This window comes from Coregonus clupeaformis, unplaced genomic scaffold (genome assembly GCF_020615455.1).
Source record: "Coregonus clupeaformis isolate EN_2021a unplaced genomic scaffold, ASM2061545v1 scaf2100, whole genome shotgun sequence".
NCBI classification, from domain to species: domain Eukaryota; kingdom Metazoa; phylum Chordata; class Actinopteri; order Salmoniformes; family Salmonidae; genus Coregonus; species Coregonus clupeaformis.
The window spans coordinates 27561-47500 of NW_025535554.1; the positions used below are offsets into that span (position 1 = coordinate 27561).

The window sequence follows — 19940 nt, forward strand, 5'->3', positions numbered from 1 at the left end:
TAACCCTAACCCTAGCTCCTAACCCTAACCCTAGCTCCTAACCCTAGCTCCTAACCCTAGCTCCTAACCCTAGCTCCTAACCCTAACCCTAGCTCCTAACCCTAGCTCCTAACCCTAGCTCCTAACCCTAACCTTAACCCTAAAACCCCCTAGAAATAGCATTTGACCTCGTGGGGACCAACAAAATGTCCCCAGTTGGTCAAATTTTTTGTTTGTCTACTATTCTTGTGGGGTCTTCTGATCTCCACAAGAACAGTTAAACACGTCCACACACACACACACACACACACACTGTTCAGGCCGGTCTCTGCTCAGGTGTGTATCTGGAGTCGGAGTTCCCCAGCCCCCCAAGCGTAGTGGGCTTCCCCCAGGATGGGGAGGTTTCTGGGGGTGGCTGGTGAGGCCGGGGAGGGGGGACGGGGAAGGGGCTGAAGGACCTTAGGAGCCAGAGGGACCTTCCACAGCTCATGGGCCAGAGATGTGTTAGACCCTCCTGGACACCATTTAGACTCACTGGACCTGGCTGGAGGGGGGACAGAGAGACAGAGATGAGGGAGGGGAGAGGGGGGACAGAGAGACAGATGGAGGGAGGGGAGAGTCGGGGGACAGAGAGACAGATGGAGGGAGGGAGAGGGGGGGACAGAGAGACAGAGATGGAGGGAGGGAGAGGGGGGACAGAGAGACAGAGATGGAGGGAGGAGGGGACAGAGAGACAGAGATGGAGGGGGGACAGAGAGACAGAGATGGAGGGAGGGAGAGTGGGGGACAGAGAGACAGAGATGGAGAGGGGGGACAGAGAGACAGAGATGGAGGGAGGGAGAGTGGGGGACAGAGAGACAGAGATGGAGAGGGGGGACAGAGAGACAGATGGAGGGAGGAGAGTGGGGGACAGAGAGACAGAGATGGAGAGTGGGGGACAGAGAGACAGAGATGGAGGGAGGGAGACAGAGAGACAGAGATGGCGGGAGGGAGGGAGAGTGGGGGGGACAGAGAGACAGAGATGGAGAGTGGGGGACAGAGAGACAGAGATGGAGGGAGGGAGACAGAGAGACAGAGATGGCGGGAGGGAGGGAGAGTGGGGGACAGAGAGACAGAGATGGAGAGTGGGGGGACAGAGAGACAGAGATGGAGGGAGGGAGACAGAGAGACAGAGATGGCGGGAGGGAGGGAGAGTGGGGGACAGAGAGACAGAGATGGGGAGGGAGGGAGAGGGGGGACAGAGAGACAGAGATGGAGGAGAGGAGAGGGACAGAGAGACAGAGATGGAGAGTGGGGACAGAGAGACAGAGATGGAGGGAGGGAGGGAGAGGGGGACAGAGAGACAGAGATGGAGGGAGAGAGAGGGGGACAGAGAGACAGAGATGGAGAGAGGGAGAGGGGGGACAGAGAGACAGAGATGGAGGGAGGGAGAGGGGGGACAGAGATGGAGAGAGAGAGAGAGAGAGAGAGACAGAGAGACAGAGATGGAGAGGGGGGACAGAGAGACAGAGATGGAGGGAGGAGAGAGGGGGGACAGAGAGACAGAGATGGAGAAGGGGGGGACAGAGGGGACAGAGAGACAGAGATGGAGAGGGGGGACAGAGGGGGACAGAGAGACAGAGAGGGAGAGGGGGACAGAGATGGAGAGAGGGAGAGGGGGGACAGAGATGGAGGGAGGGAGAGAGGGGGACAGAGAGAGAGAGATGGAGGAGGGAGAGGGGGGACAGAGAGACAGAGAGGGAGAGGGGGACAGAGGGGGACAGAGAGACAGAGAGGGAGAGAGGGGGACAGAGATGGAGAGAGAGGGAGAGGGGGGACAGAGATGGAGGGAGGGAGAGGGGGACAGAGAGAGAGAGATAGAGACAGAGAGAGAGAGAGAGAGAGAGAGAGAGAGAGAGAGAGAGAGAGAGAGAGAGAGAGAGAGAGAGACAGAGAGAGAGACAGAGTGAAAAATCCATATGGTGATAAATATATAAATTGGCTGAATTGATGTGATGACTACTACTAGTTTAAAGGATAATATAATGGTTGTAGCCATTAATTGTCCCATTTTAACAATCACCCATATGAACAAACGTATTTCATTTCAAACTTGACATTTCTCTAGTACAGGCTACTCATCATAATGACCCATATCAGCTAAATGTTCGATAAGGGATCGGTAGCGATCATTTTCTATTTACCGTCCCAGCTCTACTTTGTCCTGTACTGGGGAGGGGGGAGGGGGAGGGTTGGGGTTAGACGTACCTGTACTGGGGGAGGGGAGGGGGAGGGTTGGGGGTTAGACGTACCTGAAGTGCTTTGTGTTGTACTGGTGAGGGAACCACTGTGGCTGGAGGCACGAATAGATGGCCAGGCACTGTTAGAAGGCATCGTGGTGTTCAGTGATGAGGATGGTCCTGGAGGGAGAGAGAGACAGAGAGAGAGAGAGGGAGAGAGAGAGAGAGAGAGATAGAGAGAGAGACAGAGACACAGAGAGAGAGAGAGAGAGAGAGAGAGAGACAGACAGAGAGAGAGACGAGAGAGAGAGAGAGAGAGAGAGAGAGACAGACAGACAGAGAGACAGAGAGAGAGACAGAGAGAGAGAGAGAGAGAGAGAGAGAGAGAGAGAGACAGACAGAGAGACAGACAGAGAGAGAGAGAGAGAGAGACAGACAGAGAGAGAGACAGAGAGAGAGAGAGAGAGAGACAGACAGAGAGAGAGACAGAGAGAGAGAGAGAGAGAGACAGACAGAGAGAGACAGAGAAAAGAGAGAGAGAGAGAGAGAGAGAGAGAGAGAGAGAGAGACAGACAGAGAGACAGACAGAGAGAGAGAGAGAGAGACAGAGAGAGAAAGAAGAGAGAGAGACAGAGAGAGACAGAGAGAGAGAGAGAGAGAGAGAGAGAGAGACAGAGAGATGTTTACTGTTAATTTACTGAGAGAGGAAGAGAGAGATGGATGGATGGGTCAACTTTTGTTTATTATCTACTTCACTTGCTTTGGCAACGTTAACATATGTTTCCCATGCCAATAAAGCCCTTAAATTGAACTTGAGAGAGAGAGGGGAGGGAGTGAGGGAGAAAGCAAGAGGGGGGAGAGAGAGAGAAAGCAAGAAGGGGAGATAGAGAGGGGGAGGGAGGTAGAGGGAGGGAGGGGGAGGGAGGTAGAGGGAGGGAGGGGGAGGGAGATAGAGAGGGAGGGAGGGGGAGAGAGGGAGAGAGGGAGGGAGGGGTAGAGAGGGAGGGGGAGAGAGGGAGAGAGGGAGGGAGGACAGGGTTCAGTGAAACACAGCTAACACTGGACAGAACAATTGACTACAAAGCAGGATGGAAATGAAGCCAGGCCACTAGCCTGAGGACAGGACTATTCAGACTGGGTTGGTGGACTGACAACAAGGTCCAGCTGTAGAAGTACAAATCATTTATAAGTAAGGGATAATCAATAGCGCTGAGCGATTAAAACCAAAAATAACTGACATTTCAGTTAAACAACTAATTGACCGACATTGGTTCAATTATTTGAATCCCATTTCGTTCAGGGTTTTTTCTGTGAGCTCGATGCGCAGTCCTCTCTAAGACACAAATCAGATCAAGTCCGAAATGTCGAGGTAGTAGGGGAGTTGTAGTTTCCAACAGGCCAATATTCTACATAGTTTAGCTCAGAAAAAACAGCGGCAATGAACTACAATGACCATAATCCATTGTATGCCTACTTGTCCGGCTGAGCAGGGCAGACACAGAGAGGCACAGAAGGGGAAGGAAGAGAGCGTGATGGAGAGCAGTTACTTCACGATCTACGTGATCGAGTAGTTGGTGCTCCGCAGTCGTAAAAGTAAGCCTTATTTACTTTGAATAGTGACCATGGGACTTTATTTAACTGTTTTATTCTGTGTTGTTCCAGCATCACACATAATGAATCATGTATTTAATGATGAGAAAATTAAATACACAAACAGGTTTATGTTTTTTTATTTTTTATCGAACTAAACGACCTCAAAAAGCGCTAATAATCAACGAGGGCTAAGCGTTCTATGTGGAAGGTGGGTGCTACGACGTGCATTATTTTCCAAGGATGGCCGAGTCCAGAGTTGATTATCCCACTCACACCACGGCTATAATTTAACACACATACATTTGCTGCTAGAAACGTGTTCGACATCCACTGAAGCTGCTAGCAAGTTCAGCTAGTGGCTACTATGTGTCTCGTGTGTGTGTATATATGTGTGTGTGTGTGTGTGTATATAGTGTGTGTGTGTGTATATAGTCTGTGTGTGTGTGTGTGTGTGTGTATATAGTGTGTGTGTGTGTGTGTATATAGTGTGTGTGTGTGTGTGTGTGTGTGTGTGTGATGTGTATATAGTGTGTGTGTGTGTGTGTATATAGTGTGTGTGTGTGTGTATATAGTGTGTGTGTGTGTGTATATAGTGTGTGTGTGTGTGTGTGTTGTGTGTGTGTGTGTGTATATAGTGTGTGTGTGTGTGTGTGTGTGTGTGTGTGTATATAGTGTGTGTGTGTGTGTGTGTGTGTATATAGTGTGTGTGTGTGTGTGTGTGTGTATATAGTGTGTGTGTGTGTGTGTGTGTATATATGTGTGTGTGTGTGTGTGTATATAGTGTGTGTGTGTGTGTGTATATATAGTGTGTGTGTGTGTGTGTGTGTGTATATAGTGTGTGTGTGTGTGTGTGTGTGTGTGTGTGTGTGTGTGTATATAGTGTGTGTGTGTGTGTGTATATAGTGTGTGTGTGTGTATATAGTGTGTGTCACCTGTCAGGTCTCTGTGGTGGTCTACGGACGGTGTTGATGGAGGGGTGTGTTACCTGTCAGGTCTCTGTGGTGGTCTACGTGGCTGGACGGTGTTGATGGAGGGGTGTGTTACCTGTCAGGTCTCTGTGGTGGTCTACGTAGCGGACGGTGTTGATGGAGGTGTGTTACCTGTCAGGTCTCTGTGGTGGTCTCACGTGGAGGACGGTGTTGATGGAGAGGTTGTTGATGACACTACCAGGGGTCACGAAAGGGTCAGTCTCAGGGTCGATGTTGGGGTAAACCTTCCATGGCTCACCGGGCGGAACTCTGGAGAGAGACATACAGGAAGAGGAGGGTTAGGGGGTCTGGAGAGAGACATACAGGAAGAGGAGAGTTAGGGGGGTCTTGGAGAGAGACATACAGGAAGAGGAGAGTTAGGGGGTCTGAGAGAGACATACAGGAAGAGGAGGGTTAGGGGGGGTCTGGAGAGAGACATACAGGAAGAGGAAGGAGTGAGGGGGGTCTGGAGAGAGACATACAGGAAGAGGAGGGTTAGGGGGTCTGGAGAGAGACATACAGGAAGAGGAGAGTTAGGGGGTCTGGAGAGAGACATACAGGAAGAGGAGGGTTAGGGGGTCTGGAGAGAGACATACAGGAAGAGGAGAGTGAGGGGGGTCTGGAGAGAGACATACAGGAAGAGGAGGGTTAGGGGGGTCTGGAGAGAGACATACAGGAAGAGGAGGGTTAGGGGGGTCTGGAGAGAGACATACAGGAAGAGGAGGGTTAGGGGGTCTGGAGAGAGACATACAGGAAGAGGAGAGTGAGGGGGTCTGGAGAGAGACATACAGGAAGAGGAGGTTTAGGGGGTCTGGAGAGAGACATACAGGAAGAGGAGGGTTAGGGGGTCTGGAGAGAGACATACAGGAAGAGGAGGGTTAGGGGGGTCTGGAGAGAGACATACAGGAAGAGGAGAGTGAGGGGGGTCTGGAGAGAGACATACAGGAAGAGGAGGGTTAGGGGGGGTCTGGAGAGAGACATACAGGAAGAGGAGAGTGAGGGGGGTCTGGAGAGAGACATACAGGAAGAGGAGGGTTAGGGGGGGTCTGGAGAGAGACATACAGGAAGAGGAGAGTGAGGGGGTCTGGAGAGAGACATACAGGAAGAGGAGGGTTAGGGGGGTCTGGAGAGAGACATACAGGAAGAGGAGAGTGAGGGGGTCTGGAGAGAGACATACAGGAAGAGGAGAGTGAGGGGGGTCTGGAGAGAGACATACAGGAAGAGGAGGGTTAGGGGGTCTGGAGAGAGACATACAGGAAGAGGAGAGTGAGGGGGGTCTGGAGAGAGACATACAGGAAGAGGAGGGTTAGGGGGTCTGGAGAGAGACATACAGGAAGAGGAGAGTGAGGGGGGTCTGGAGAGAGACATACAGGAAGAGGAGGGTTAGGGGGTCTGGAGAGAGACATACAGGAAGAGGAGAGTGAGGGGGTCTGGAGAGAGACATACAGGAAGAGGAGAGTGAGGGGGGTCTGGGAGAGACAACAGGGATAGGAGAGTGAGGGGGTTCTGGAGAGAGACATACAGGAAGAGGAGGGTTAGGGGGTCTGGAGAGAGACATACAGGAAGAGGAGAGTGAGGGGGTCTGGAGAGAGACATACAGGAAGAGGAGAGTGAGGGGGTCTGGAGAGAGACATACAGGGATAGGAGAGTGAGGGGGGTCTGGAGAGAGACATACAGGAAGAGGAGGGTTAGGGGGTCTGGAGAGAGACATACAGGAAGAGGAGAGTGAGGGGGTCTGGAGAGAGACATACAGGAAGAGGAGAGTGAGGGGGTCTGGAGAGAGACATACAGGGATAGGAGAGTGAGGGGGGTCTGGAGAGAGACATACAGGAAGAGGAGGGTTAGGGGGTCTGGAGAGAGACATACAGGAAGAGGAGAGTGAGGGGGTCTGGAGAGAGACATACAGGATAGGAGGAGTCTGAGAGAGACATACAGGAAGAGGAGGGTTAGGGGGTCTGGAGAGAGACATACAGGGATAGGAGGAGTCTGGAGAGAGACATACAGGAAGAGGAGAGTGAGGGGGTCTGGAGAGAGACATACAGGAAGAGGAGAGTGAGGGGGTCTGGAGAGAGACATACAGGAATAGGAGGGTGAGGGGGGTCTGGAGAGAGACATACAGGAAGAGGAGAGTGAGGGGGTCTGGAGAGAGACAACAGAAGAGGAGGGTGAGGGGGTCTGGAGAGAGACATAGAGGAAGAGGAGAGTGAGGGGGGTCTGGAGAGAGACATACAGGAAGAGGAGGGTGAGGGGGTCTGGAGAGAGACATACAGGAAGAGGAGGGTGAGGGGGTCTGGAGAGAGACATACAGGAAGAGGAGAGGGGGGTCTGGAGTAGGAGAGACATACAGGGATAGGAGGGTGAGGGGGTCTGGAGAGAGACAACAGGAAGAGGAGAGTGAGGGGGGTCTGGAGAGAGACATAGAGGAAGAGGAGAGTGGGAGGGGGTCTGGAGAGAGACATACAGGAAGAGGAGAGTGAGGGGGTCTGGAGAGAGACATACAGGAAGAGGAGAGTGAGGGGGGTCTGGAGAGAGACATACAGAAGAGGAGAGTGAGGGGGGTCTGAGAGAGAGACATACAGGATAGGAGAGTGAGGGGGAGTCTGGAGAGAGACATACAGGAATAGGAGAGTGAGGGGGGGTCTGGAGAGAGACATACAGGAAGAGGAGGGTGAGGGGGGGTCTGGAGAGAGACATACAGGAAGAGGAGAGTGAGGGGGGTCTGGAGAGAGACATACAGAATAGGAGGGTGAAGGGGGTCTGAGAGAGACATACAGGAAGAGGAGAGTGAGGGGGGTCTGAGAGAGAGACATACAGGAAGAGGAGGGTGAGGGGGGTTGGAGAGAGACATACAGGAAGAGGAGGGTGAGGGGGGTCTGAGAGAGACATACAGGAAGAGGAGAGTGAGGGGGTCTGAGAGAGACATACAGGAAGAGGAGGGTGAGGGGGGGTCTGGAGAGAGACATACAGGAAGAGGAGAGTGAGGGGGGTCTGGAGAGAGACATACAGGAAGAGGAGGGTTAGGGGGTCTGGAGAGAGACATACAGGAAGAGGAGAGTGAGGGGGGGTCTGGAGAGAGACATACAGGAAGAGGAGGGTTAGGGGGTCTGGAGAGAGACATACAGGAAGAGGAGGGTTAGGGGGTCTGGAGAGAGACATACAGGAAGAGGAGGGTGAGGGGGTCTGGAGAGAGACATACAGGAAGAGGAGAGTGAGGGGGGTCTGGAGAGAGACAACAGGAAGAGGAGGGTGAGGGGGTCTGGAGAGAGACATACAGGAAGAGGAGAGTGAGGGGGGTCTGAGAGAGAGACATACAGGAAGAGGGAGGGTTAGGGGGTCTTGAGAGAGACATACAGGAAGAGGAGAGTGAGGGGGGTCTGGAGAGAGACATACAGGAAGAGGAGGGTTAGGGGGTCTGGAGAGAGACATACAGGAAGAGGAGGGCTAGGGGGTCTGGAGAGAGACATACAGGGATAGGAGGGGGGAGTCTGGAGAGAGACATACAGGGATAGGAGGGGGGTCTGGAGAGAGACATACAGGAAGAGGAGAGTGAGGGGGGTCTGGAGAGAGACATACAGGAAGAGGAGAGTGAGGGGGGTCTGGAGAGAGACATACAGGAAGAGGAGAGTGAGGGGGTCTGGAGAGAGACATACAGGAAGAGGAGGAGTGAGGGAGGTCTGGAGAGAGACATACAGGGATAGGAGAGTGAGGGGGGTCTGGAAAGAGACATACAGGAAGAGGAGAGTGAGGGGGTCTGGAGAGAGACATACAGGAAGAGGAGAGTGAGGGGGTCTGGAGAGAGACATACAGGAATAGGAGGGGGGGTCTGGAGAGAGACATACAGGATAGGAGAGTGAGGGGGTCTGGAGAGAGACATACAGGGATAGGAGGGTGAGGGGGGGTCTGGAGAGAGACATACAGGGATAGGAGGGTGAGGGGGTCTGGAGAGAGACATACAGGGATAGGAGGGTGAGGGGGGGTCTGGAGAGAGACATACAGGGATAGGAGGGTGAGGGGGGGTCTGGAGAGAGACATACAGGGATAGGAGAGTGAGGGGGGTCTGGAGAGAGACATACAGGAATAGGAGGGTGAGGGGGGTCTGAGAGAGACATACAGGGATAGGAGGGTGAGGGGGTCTGAGAGAGACATACAGGATAGGAGGGTGAGGAGGTCTGGAGAGAGACATACAGGGATAGGAGAGTGAGGGGGGTCTGAGAGAGACATAGAGGGATAGGAGAGTGAGGGGGTCTGGAGAGAGACATACAGGGATAGGAGGGTGAGGAGGGGGTCTGAGAGAGACATACAGGATAGGAGGGTGAGGGGGTCTGGAGGAGAGACAACAGGGATAGGAGAGTGAGGGGGTCTGGAGAGAGACATACAGGATAGGAGAGTGAGGGGGGTCTGAGAGAGACATACAGGAATAGGAGAGTGAGGGGGGTCTGGGAGAGAGACATACAGGGATAGGAGGGGGGCTGGAGAGAGACATACAGGAATAGGAGAGTGAGGGGGTCTGGAGAGAGACATACAGGGATAGGAGGGGGGTCTGGAGAGAGACATACAGGAATAGGAGAGTGAGGGGGTCTGGAGAGAGACATACAGGATAGGAGAGTGAGGGGGGTTTGGAGAGAGACAACAGGATAGGAGAGTGAGGGGGTCTGGAGAGAGACATACAGGGATAGGAGGGTGAGGAGGGGGGTCTGGAGAGAGACATACAGGAATAGGAGAGTGAGGGGGGTCTGGAGAGACATACAGGGATAGGAAAGTGAGGGGGGTCTGAGAGAGACATACAGGATAGGAGAGTGAGGGGGGTCTGGAGAGAGACATACAGGGATAGGAGGGTGAGGAGGGGTCTGGGAGAGAGACACACAGGGATAGGAGGGTGAGGGGGGGTCTGGAGAGAGACATACAGGAATAGGAGATTGAGGGGGGTCTGGAGAGAGACACACAGGAAGGAGGGTGAGGGGGGTCTGGAGAGAGACATACAGGAACAGGAGAGTGAGGGGGGTCTGGAGAGAGACATACAGGATAGGAGAGTGAGGGGGGTCTGGAGAGAGACATACAGGGATAGGAGGGGGTCTGGGAGAGACATACAGGAATAGGAGAGTGAGGGGGTCTGGAGAGAGACATACAGGGATAGGAGGGTGGGGGGAGGGTCTGGAGAGAGACATACAGGATAGGAGGGGGGAGGGGGGGTCTGGAGAGAGACATACAGGATAGGAGGGTGAGGGGGGTCTGGAGAGAGACATACAGGATAGGAGGGAGGAGGGGAGCTGGAGAGAGACATATAGGAATAGGAGAGGAGGGGGGTCTGAGAGAGACATACAGGATAGGAGAGTGAGGGGGTCTGGAGAGAGACATACAGGAATAGGGAGAGTGAGGGGGTCTGGAGAGAGACATACAGGGATAGGAGGGGGTCTGGAGAGAGACACACAGGGACAGGAGGGTGAGGGGGTCTGAGAGAGACATACAGGAATAGGAGATTGAGGGGGGTTGAGAGAGACACACAGGATAGGAGGGTGAGGGGGGTCTGGAGAGAGACATACAGGAATAGGAGAGTGAGGGGGGTCTGAGAGAGACATACGGATAGGAGAGTGAGGGGGGGTCTGGAGAGAGACATACAGGATAGGAGGGGGTCTGAGAGAGACATACAGGAATAGGAGAGTGAGGGGGTCTGGAGAGAGACATACAGGGATAGGAGGGTGGGGGGAGGGTCTGGAGAGAGACATACAGGGATAGGAGGGGGAGGGGGGTCTGGAGAGAGACATACAGGGATAGGAGGGTGAGGGGGGTCTGGAGAGACATACAGGATAGGAGGGTGGAGGAGGGGAGTCTGAGAGAGACATATAGGAATAGGAGAGTGAGGGGGTCTGGAGAGAGACATACAGGGATAGGAGAGTGAGGGGGGTCTGGAGAGAGACATACAGGAATAGGAGAGTGAGGGGGTCTGGAGAGAGACATACAGGGATAGGAGGGGGTCTGGAGAGAGACATACAGGAATAGGAGAGTGAGGGGGTCTGGAGAGAGACATACAGGGATAGGAGGGGGTCTGGAGAGAGACATACAGGAATAGGAGAGTGAGGGGGGTCTGGAGAGAGACATACAGGATAGGAGAGTGAGGGGGTTTGGAGAGAGACATACAGGGATAGGAGAGTGAGGGGGGTCTGAGAGAGACATACAGGGATAGGAGGGTGAGGAGGGGGTCTGGGAGAGAGACATACAGGAATAGGAGAGTGAGGGGGTCTGAGAGAGACATACAGGGATAGGAAAGTGAGGTCTGGGAGGAGACATACAGGATAGGAGAGTGAGGGGGTCTGGAGAGAGACATACAGGGATAGGAGGGTGAGGAGGGGGTCTGGAGAGAGACACACAGGATAGGAGGGTGAGGGGGGTCTGGAGAGAGACATACAGGAATAGGAGATTGAGGGGGTCTGGAGAGAGACACACAGGATAGGAGGGTGAGGGGGTCGGAGAGAGACATACAGAAGAGGAGGGTTAGGGGGTCTGGAGAGAGACATACAGGAAGAGGAGGGTTAGGGGGTCTGGAGAGAGACATACAGGGATAGGAGGGGGAGTCTGGAGAGAGACATACAGGATAGGAGGGGGGTCTGAGAGAGACATACAGGAAGAGGGAGAGTGAGGGGGGTCTGGAGAGAGACATACAGGAAGAGGAGAGTGAGGGGGGTCTGGAGAGAGACAGACAGGAAGAGGAGAGGAGGGGGTCCGAGAGAGACATACAGGAAGAGGAGAGTGAGGGGGTCTGGAGAGAGACATACAGGAAGAGGAGAGTGAGGGGGGGTCTGAGAGAGACATACAGGGATAGGAGAGTGAGGGGGGGTCTGGAGAGAGACATACAGGAAGAGGAGAGTGAGGGGGGGTCTGGAGAGAGACATACAGGAAGAGGAGGGGTCTGGAGAGAGACATACAGGAAGAGGAGGGTGAGGGGGGTCTGGAGAGAGACATACAGGAAGAGGGAGGGTGAGGGGGGTCTGGAGAGAGACATACAGGAAGAGGAGAGTGAGGGGGTCTGGAGAGAGACATACAGGAAGAGGAGGGTTAGGGGGTCTGGAGAGAGACATACAGGAAGAGGAGAGTGAGGGGGTCTGGAGAGAGACATACAGGAAGAGGAGGGTTAGGGGGTCTGGAGAGAGATATACCAGGAAGAGGAGGGTTAGGGGGTCTGGAGAGACATACAGGAAGAGGAGGGTGAGGGGGTCTGGAGAGAGACACACAGGAAGAGGAGAGTGAGGGGGTCTGGGAGAGAGACATACAGGAAGAGGAGGGTGAGGGGGTCTGGAGAGAGACATACAGGAAGAGGAGAGTGAGGGGGTCTGAGAGAGACATACAGGAAGAGGAGGGTTAGGGGGTCTGGAGAGAGACATACAGGAAGAGGAGAGAGTGAGGGGGGTCTGGAGAGAGACACTACAGGAAGAGGAGGGTTAGGGGGTCTGGAGAGAGACATACAGGAAGAGGAGGGTTAGGGGGTCTGGGAGAGAGACATACAGGGATAGGAGGGGGGAGTCTGGAGAGAGACATACAGGGATAGGAGGGGGGGTCTGGAGAGAGACATACAGGAAGAGGAGAGTGAGGGGGGTCTGGAGAGAGACATACAGGAAGAAGGAGATGAGGGGGGGTCTGGAGAGAGACATACAGGAAGAGGAGAGTGAGGGGGTCTGGAGAGAGACATACAGGAAGAGGAGAGTGAGGGGGGTCTGAGAGAGACATACAGGGATAGGAGAGTGAGAGGGGGTCTGGAGAGAGACATACAGGAAGAGGAGAGTGAGGGGGGTCTGGAGAGAGACATACAGGAAGAGGAGAGTGAGGGGGTCTGGAGAGAGACATACAGGAATAGGAGGGGGTCTGGAGAGAGACATACAGGGATAGGAGAGTGAGGGGGGTCTGGAGAGAGACATACAGGGATAGGAGGGTGAGGGGGTCTGGAGAGAGACATACAGGGATAGGAGGGTGAGGGGGGTCTGGAGAGACATACAGGGATAGGAGGGTGAGGGGGTCTGGAGAGAGACATACAGGGATAGGAGGGTGAGGGGGGTCTGGAGAGAGACATACAGGGATAGGAGAGTGAGGGGGGGTCTGGAGAGAGACATACAGGAATAGGAGGGTGAGGGGGTCTGAGAGAGAGACATACAGGGATAGGAGGGTGAGGGGGTCTGAGAGAGACATACAGGATAGGAGGGTGAGGAGGGGGTCTGGAGAGAGACATACAGGGATAGGAGAGTGAGGGGGGTCTGGAGAGAGACATACAGGGATAGGAGAGTGAGGGGGTCTGGAGAGAGACATACAGGGATAGGAGGGTGAGGAGGGGGTCTGGAGAGAGACATACAGGGATAGGAGGGGTGAGGGGGGTCTGGAGAGAGACATACAGGATAGGAGAGTGAGGGGGGTCTGGAGAGAGACATACAGGGATAGGAGAGTGAGGGGGGTCTGGAGAGAGACATACAGAATAGGAGAGTGAGGGGGTCTGGAGAGAGACATACAGGGATAGGAGGGGGGTCTGGAGAGAGACATACAGGAATAGGAGAGTGAGGGGGTCTGGAGAGAGACATACAGGGATAGGAGAGTGAGGGGGGTTTGGAGAGAGACATACAGGGATAGGAGAGTGAGGGGGGTCTGGAGAGAGACATACAGGGATAGGAGGGTGAGGAGGGGGGTCTGAGAGAGACATACAGGAATAGGAGAGTGAGGGGGTCTGGAGAGAGACATACAGGGATAGGAAAAGTGAGGGGGGTCAGAGAGACATACAGGGATAGGAGAGTGAGGGGGGTCTGGAGAGAGACATACAGGGATAGGAGGGTGAGGAGGGGGTCTGGAGAGAGACACACAGGGATAGGAGGGTGAGGGGGTCTGAGAGAGACATACAGGAATAGGGAGATTGAGGGGGGTCTGGAGGAACACACAGGATAGGAGGGTGAGGGGGGGTCTGGAGAGAGACACACAGGAATAGGAGAGTGAGGGGGTCTGGAGAGAGACATACAGGGATAGGAGAGTGAGGGGGGTCTGGAGAGAGACATACAGGGATAGGAGGGGGTCTGGAGAGAGAGACATACAGGAATAGGAGAGTGAGGGGGGTCTGGAGAGAGACATACAGGGATAGGGAGGGTGGGGGAGGGGTCTGGAGAGAGACATACAGGGATAGGAGGGGGAGGGGGGTCTGGAGAGAGACATACAGGGATAGGAGGGTGAGGGGGGTCTGGAGAGAGACATACAGGGATAGAGGGTGAGGAGGGGAGTCTGAGAGAGACATATAGGAATAGGAGAGTGAGGGGGGTCTGGAGAGAGACATACAGGGATAGGAGGGTGGGGGGAGGGGTCTGGAGAGAGACATACAGGGATAGGAGGGTGAGGGGGGAGGGGGGTCTGGAGAGAGACATACAGGGATAGGAGGGGGTCTGGAGAGAGACTACAGGGATAGGAGGGTGGGGGGGTCTGGAGAGAGACATACAGGGATAGGAGGGTGAGGGGGTCTGAGAGAGACATACAGGGATAGGAGGGGTCTGGAGAGACATACAGGGATAGGAGGGTGAGGGGGTCTGGAGAGAGACATACAGGGATAGGGGGGTCTGGAGAGAGACATACAGGGATAGGAGGGTGAGGGGGTCTGGAGAGAGACATACAGGGATAGGAGGGTGAGGGGGGATCTGAGAGAGACATACAGGGATAGGAGGGGGGTCTGGAGAGGGACATACAGGGATAGGAGGGTGAGGAGGGGGTCTGGAGAGAGACATACAGGAATAGGAGAGTGAGGGGGGTCTGGAGAGAGACATACAGGGATAGGAGGGTGGGGGGAGGGTCTGGAGAGAGACATACAGGGATAGGAGGGGTCTGGAAAGAGACATACAGGGATAGGAGGGTGAGGGGGTCTGGAGAGAGACATACATGGATAGGAGGGGGGTCTGGAGAGAGACATACAGGGATAGGAGGGTGAGGGGGTCTGGAGAGAGACATACAGGAAGAGGAGGGTGAGGGGGGTCTGGAGAGAGACATACAGGAAGAGGAGAGTGAGGGGGGTCTGGAGAGAGACATACAGGAATAGGAGGGTGAGGGGGGTCTGGAGAGAGACATACAGGAAGAGGAGAGTGAGGGGGGTCTGGAGAGAGACATACAGGAAGAGGAGGGTGAGGGGGGGTCTGGAGAGAGACATACAGGAAGAGGAGGGTGAGGGGGGTCTGGAGAGAGACATACAGGAAGAGGAGAGTGAGGGGGGTCTGGAGAGAGACATACAGGAAGAGGAGGGTGAGGGGGGTCTGGAGAGAGACATACAGGAAGAGGAGAGTGAGGGGGTCTGGAGAGAGACATACAGGAAGAGGAGGGTTAGGGGGGTCTGGAGAGAGACATACAGGAAGAGGAGAGTGAGGGGGTCTGGAGAGAGACATACAGGAAGAGGAGGGTTAGGGGGGTCTGGAGAGAGACATACAGGAAGAGGAGGGTTAGGGGGTCTGGAGAGAGACATACAGGAAGAGGAGGGTGAGGGGGTCTGGAGAGAGACATACAGGAAGAGGAGAGTGAGGGGGTCTGAGAGAGACATACAGGAAGAGGAGGGTGAGGGGGGTCTGGAGAGAGACATACAGGAAGAGGAGAGTGAGGGGGGTCTGGAGAGAGACATACAGGAAGAGGAGAGTGAGGGGGTTCTGGAGAGAGACATACAGGAAGAGGAGGGTTAGGGGGTCTGGAGAGAGACATACAGGAAGAGGAGAGTGAGGGGGGGTCTGGAGAGAGACATACAGGAAGAGGAGGGTTAGGGGGTCTGGAGAGAGACATACAGGAAGAGGAGGGTTAGGGGGTCTGGAGAGAGACATACAGGGATAGGAGGGGGGAGTCTGGAGAGAGACATACAGGGATAGGAGGGGGGTCTGGAGAGAGACATACAGGAAGAGGAGAGTGAGGGGGGTCTGGAGAGAGACATACAGGAAGAGGAGAGTGAGGGGGTCTGGAGAGAGACATACAGGAAGAGGAGAGTGAGGGGGGTCTGGAGAGAGACATACAGGAAGAGGAGAGTGAGGGGGTCTGGAGAGAGACATACAGGAAGAGGAGAGTGAGGGGGTCTGGAGAGAGACATACAGGGATAGGAGAGTGAGGGGGTCTGGAGAGAGACATACAGGAAGAGGAGAGTGAGGGGGGTCTGGAGAGAGACATACAGGAAGAGGAAAGTGAGGGGGTCTGGAGAGAGACATACAGGAATAGGAGGGGGGTCTGGAGAGAGACATACAGGGATAGGAGAGTGAGGGGGTCTGGAGAGAGACATACAGGGATAGGAGGGTGAGGGGGTCTGGAGAGAGACATACAGGGATAGGAGGGTGAGGGGGTCTGGAGAGAGACATACAGGGATAGGAGGGTGAGGGGGTCTGGAGAGAGACATACAGGGATAGGAGGGTGAGGGGGTCTGGAGAGAGACATACAGGGATAGGAGAGTGAGGGGGTCTGGAGAGAGACATACAGGAATAGGAGGGTGAGGGGGTCTGGAGAGAGACATACAGGGATAGGAGGGTGAGGGGGGTCTGGAGAGAGACATACAGGGATAGGAGGGTGAGGAGGGGGTCTGGAGAGAGACATACAGGGATAGGAGAGTGAGGGGGGTCTGGAGAGAGACATACAGGGATAGGAGAGTGAGGGGGTCTGGAGAGAGACACAGGGACAGGAGGGTGAGGAGGGGTCTGGGAGAGAGACATACAGGGATAGGAGGGTGAGGGGGTCTGGGAGAGACATACAGGGATAGGAGAGTGAGGGGGAGTCTGGAGAGAGACATACAGGGATAGGAGAGTGAGGGGGGGTCTGGAGAGAGACATACAGGAATAGGAGAGTGAGGGGGGTCTGGAGAGAGACATACAGGGATAGGAGGGGGTCTGGAGAGAGACATACAGGAATAGGAGAGTGAGGGGGTCTGGGAGAGAGACATACAGGGATAGGAGGGGGGTCTGGAGAGAGACATACAGGAATAGGAGAGTGAGGGGGTCTGGAGAGAGACATACAGGGATAGGAGAGTGAGGGGGGGTCTGGAGAGAGACATACAGGGATAGGAGAGTGAGGGGGTCTGGAGAGAGACATACAGGGATAGGAGGGTGAGGGGGGGTCTGGAGAGAGACATACAGGAATAGGAGAGTGAGGGGGGTCTGGAGAGAGACATACAGGGATAGGAAAGTGAGGGGGTCTGAGAGAGACATACAGGGATAGGAGAGTGAGGGGGGTCTGGAGAGAGACATACAGGGATAGGAGGGTGAGGAGGGGGTCTGGAGAGAGACACACAGGATAGGAGGGTGAGGGGGGTCTGGAGAGAGACATACAGGAATAGGAGATTGAGGGGGGTCTGGAGAGAGACACACAGGGATAGGAGGGGTGAGGGGGGTCTGGAGAGAGACATACAGGAATAGGAGAGTGAGGGGGGTCTGAGAGAGACATACAGGGATAGGAGAGTGAGGGGGGTCTGGAGAGAGACATACAGGGATAGGAGGGGGTCTGGAGAGAGACATACAGGAATAGGAGAGTGAGGGTCTGGAGAGAGACATACAGGGATAGGAGGGTGGGGGAGGGGTCTGGAGAGAGACATACAGGGATAGGAGGGGAGGGGGGTCTGGAGAGAGACATACAGGGATAGGAGGGGTGAGGGGGGTCTGGAGAGAGACATACAGGGATAGGAGGGTGAGGAGGGGAGTCTGGAGAGAGACATATAGGAATAGGAGAGTGAGGGGGGTCTGGAGAGAGACATACAGGGATAGGAGGGTGGGGGGAGGGGGGTCTGGGAGAGACATACAGGGATAGGAGGGGGGTCTGGAGAGAGACATACAGGGATAGGAGGGTGGGGGGTCTGGAGAGAGACATACAGGGATAGGAGGGTGAGGGGGGTCTGGAGAGAGACATACAGGGATAGGAGGGGGTCTGGAGAGAGACATACAGGGATAGGAGGGTGAGGGGGGTCTGGAGAGAGACATACAGGGATAGGGGGGTCTGGAGAGAGACATACAGGGATAGGAGGGGTGAGGAGGGGGGTCTGGAGAGAGACATACAGGAATAGGAGAGTGAGGGGGGGTCTGGAGAGAGACATACAGGGATAGGAGGGTGGGGGGAGGGGTCTGGAGAGAGACATACAGGGATAGGAGGGGGGTCTGGAAAGAGACATACAGGGATAGGAGGGTGAGGGGGTCTGGAGAGAGACATACATGGATAGGAGGGGGTCTGGAGAGAGACATACGAGGATAGGAGGGTGAGGGGGGTCTGGAGAGAGACATACAGGGATAGGAGGGTGAGGGGGGTCTGGAGAGAGACATACAGGGATAGGAGGGTGAGGGGGGTCTGGAGAGAGACATACAGGGATAGGAGGGTGAGGGGGTCTGGAGAGAGACATACAGGGATAGGAGGGTGAGGGGGGTCTGGAGAGAGACATACAGGGATAGGAGGGTGAGGGGGGTCTGGAGAGAGACATACAGGGATAGGAGGGTGAGGGGGGATCTGGAGAGAGACATACAGGGATAGGAGGGGGGTCTGGAGAGAGACATACAGGGATAGGAGGGTGAGGGGGTCTGGAGAGAGACATACAGGGATAGGAGGGTGAGGGGGGGTCTGGAGACATACAGGGATAGGAGGGTGAGGGGGGTCTGGAGAGAGACATACAGGGATAGGAGGGTGAGGAGGGTGGTCTGGAGAGAGACATACAGGAATAGGAGAGTGAGGGGGGTCTGGAGAGAGACATACAGGGATAGGAGGGTGGGGGGAGGGGTCTGGAGACATACAGGGATAGGAGAGTGAGGGGGTCTGGAGAGAGACATACAGGGATAGGAGGGTGAGGAGGGGGTCTGGAGAGAGACACACAGGGATAGGAGGGTGAGGGGGGTCTGGAGAGAGACATACAGGAATAGGAGATTGAGGGGGGTCTGGAGAGACACACAGGGATAGGAGGGTGAGGGGGGTCTGGAGAGAGACATACAGGAATAGGAGAGTGAGGGGGGTCTGGAGAGAGACATACAGGGATAGGAGAGTGAGGGGGTCTGGAGAGAGACATACAGGGATAGGAGGGGGGTCTGGAGAGAGACATACAGGAATAGGAGAGTGAGGGGGTCTGGAGAGAGACATACAGGGATAGGAGGGTGGGGGAGGGGTCTGGAGAGAGACATACAGGGATAGGAGGGTGAGGGGGTCTGGAGACATACAGGGATAGGAGGGTGAGGGGGGTCTGGAGAGAGACATACAGGGATAGGAGGGTGAGGAGGGTGGTCTGGAGAGAGACATACAGGAATAGGAGAGTGAGGGGGGGTCTGGAGAGAGACATACAGGAATAGGAGAGTGAGGGGGGGTCTGGAGAGAGACATACAGGAATAGGAGAGTGAGGGGGGGTCTGGAGAGAGACATACAGGGATAGGAGGGTGGGGGGAGGGTCTGGAGAGAGACATACAGGGATAGGAGGGTGAGGGGGGTCTGGAGAGAGACATACAGGGATAGGAGGGGGTCTGGAGAGAGACATACAGGGATAGGAGGGTGAGGGGGGGTCTGGAGAGAGACATACAGGGATAGGAGGGTGAGGGGGGTCTGGAGAGAGACATACAGGGATAGGAGGGTGAGGGGGATCTGGAGAGAGACATACAGGGATAGGAGGGGGTCTGGAGAGAGACATACAGGGATAGGAGGGTGAGGGGGGTCTGGAGAGAGACATACAGGGATAGGAGGGGGAGGGGGGTCTGGAGAGAGACATACAGGGATAGGAGGGTGAGGGGGGTCTGGAGACATACAGGATAGGAGGGTGAGGGGGGTCTGGAGAGAGACATACAGGGATAGGAGGGTGAGGAGGGGGTCTGGAGAGAGACATACAGGAATAGGAGAGTGAGGGGGGTCTGGAGAGAGACATACAGGGATAGGAGGGTGGGGGAGGGGTCTGGAGAGAGACATACAGGGATAGGAGGGTGAGGGGGGAGGGGGGTCTGGAGAGAGACATACAGGGATAGGAGGGGGGTCTGGAGAGAGACATACAGGGATAGGAGGGTGAGGGGGATCTGGAGAGAGACATACAGGGATAGGAGGGGGGTCTGGAGAGAGACATACAGGGATAGGAGGGGTGAGGGGGGTCTGGAGACATACAGGGATAGGAGGGTGAGGGGGGTCTGGAGAGAGACATACAGGGATAGGAGGGAGTCTAGCTGTATGGAGGAGAAGGTACTGCTCTGTTTCAGCTGTTATGGTCAGTCTA

The 19940-nt window shown here is 55.1% G+C and overlaps 1 protein-coding gene and 1 long non-coding RNA gene across 4 annotated transcripts in view; both read right to left on the bottom strand.

Annotated features, from left to right (window-relative positions):
• The window catches only part of LOC123488258 (trinucleotide repeat-containing gene 6A protein-like), a 57410-nt gene that overhangs the window by 8177 nt on the left and 29293 nt on the right, over positions 1-19940 (bottom strand). The window contains 3 exon segments of the mRNA XM_045219155.1: positions 438-523; positions 2227-2231; positions 4892-5029. Of these exon segments, the coding sequence (XP_045075090.1) occupies positions 438-523; positions 2227-2231; positions 4892-5029 (229 nt within the window).
• On the bottom strand, positions 439-5075 carry LOC123488256. 3 transcript variants are annotated; one of them, XR_006659988.1, is made up of 3 exons: positions 4892-5075; positions 2271-2378; positions 439-523 (listed from the first exon to the last, which is right to left on the bottom strand). It is a non-coding gene; the product is annotated as an uncharacterized LOC123488256 (long non-coding RNA). The 3 variants fall into 3 exon arrangements; XR_006659989.1 differs by lacking the exon at positions 4892-5075 and adding an exon at positions 4777-4867; XR_006659987.1 differs by lacking the exon at positions 4892-5075 and adding an exon at positions 4724-4749.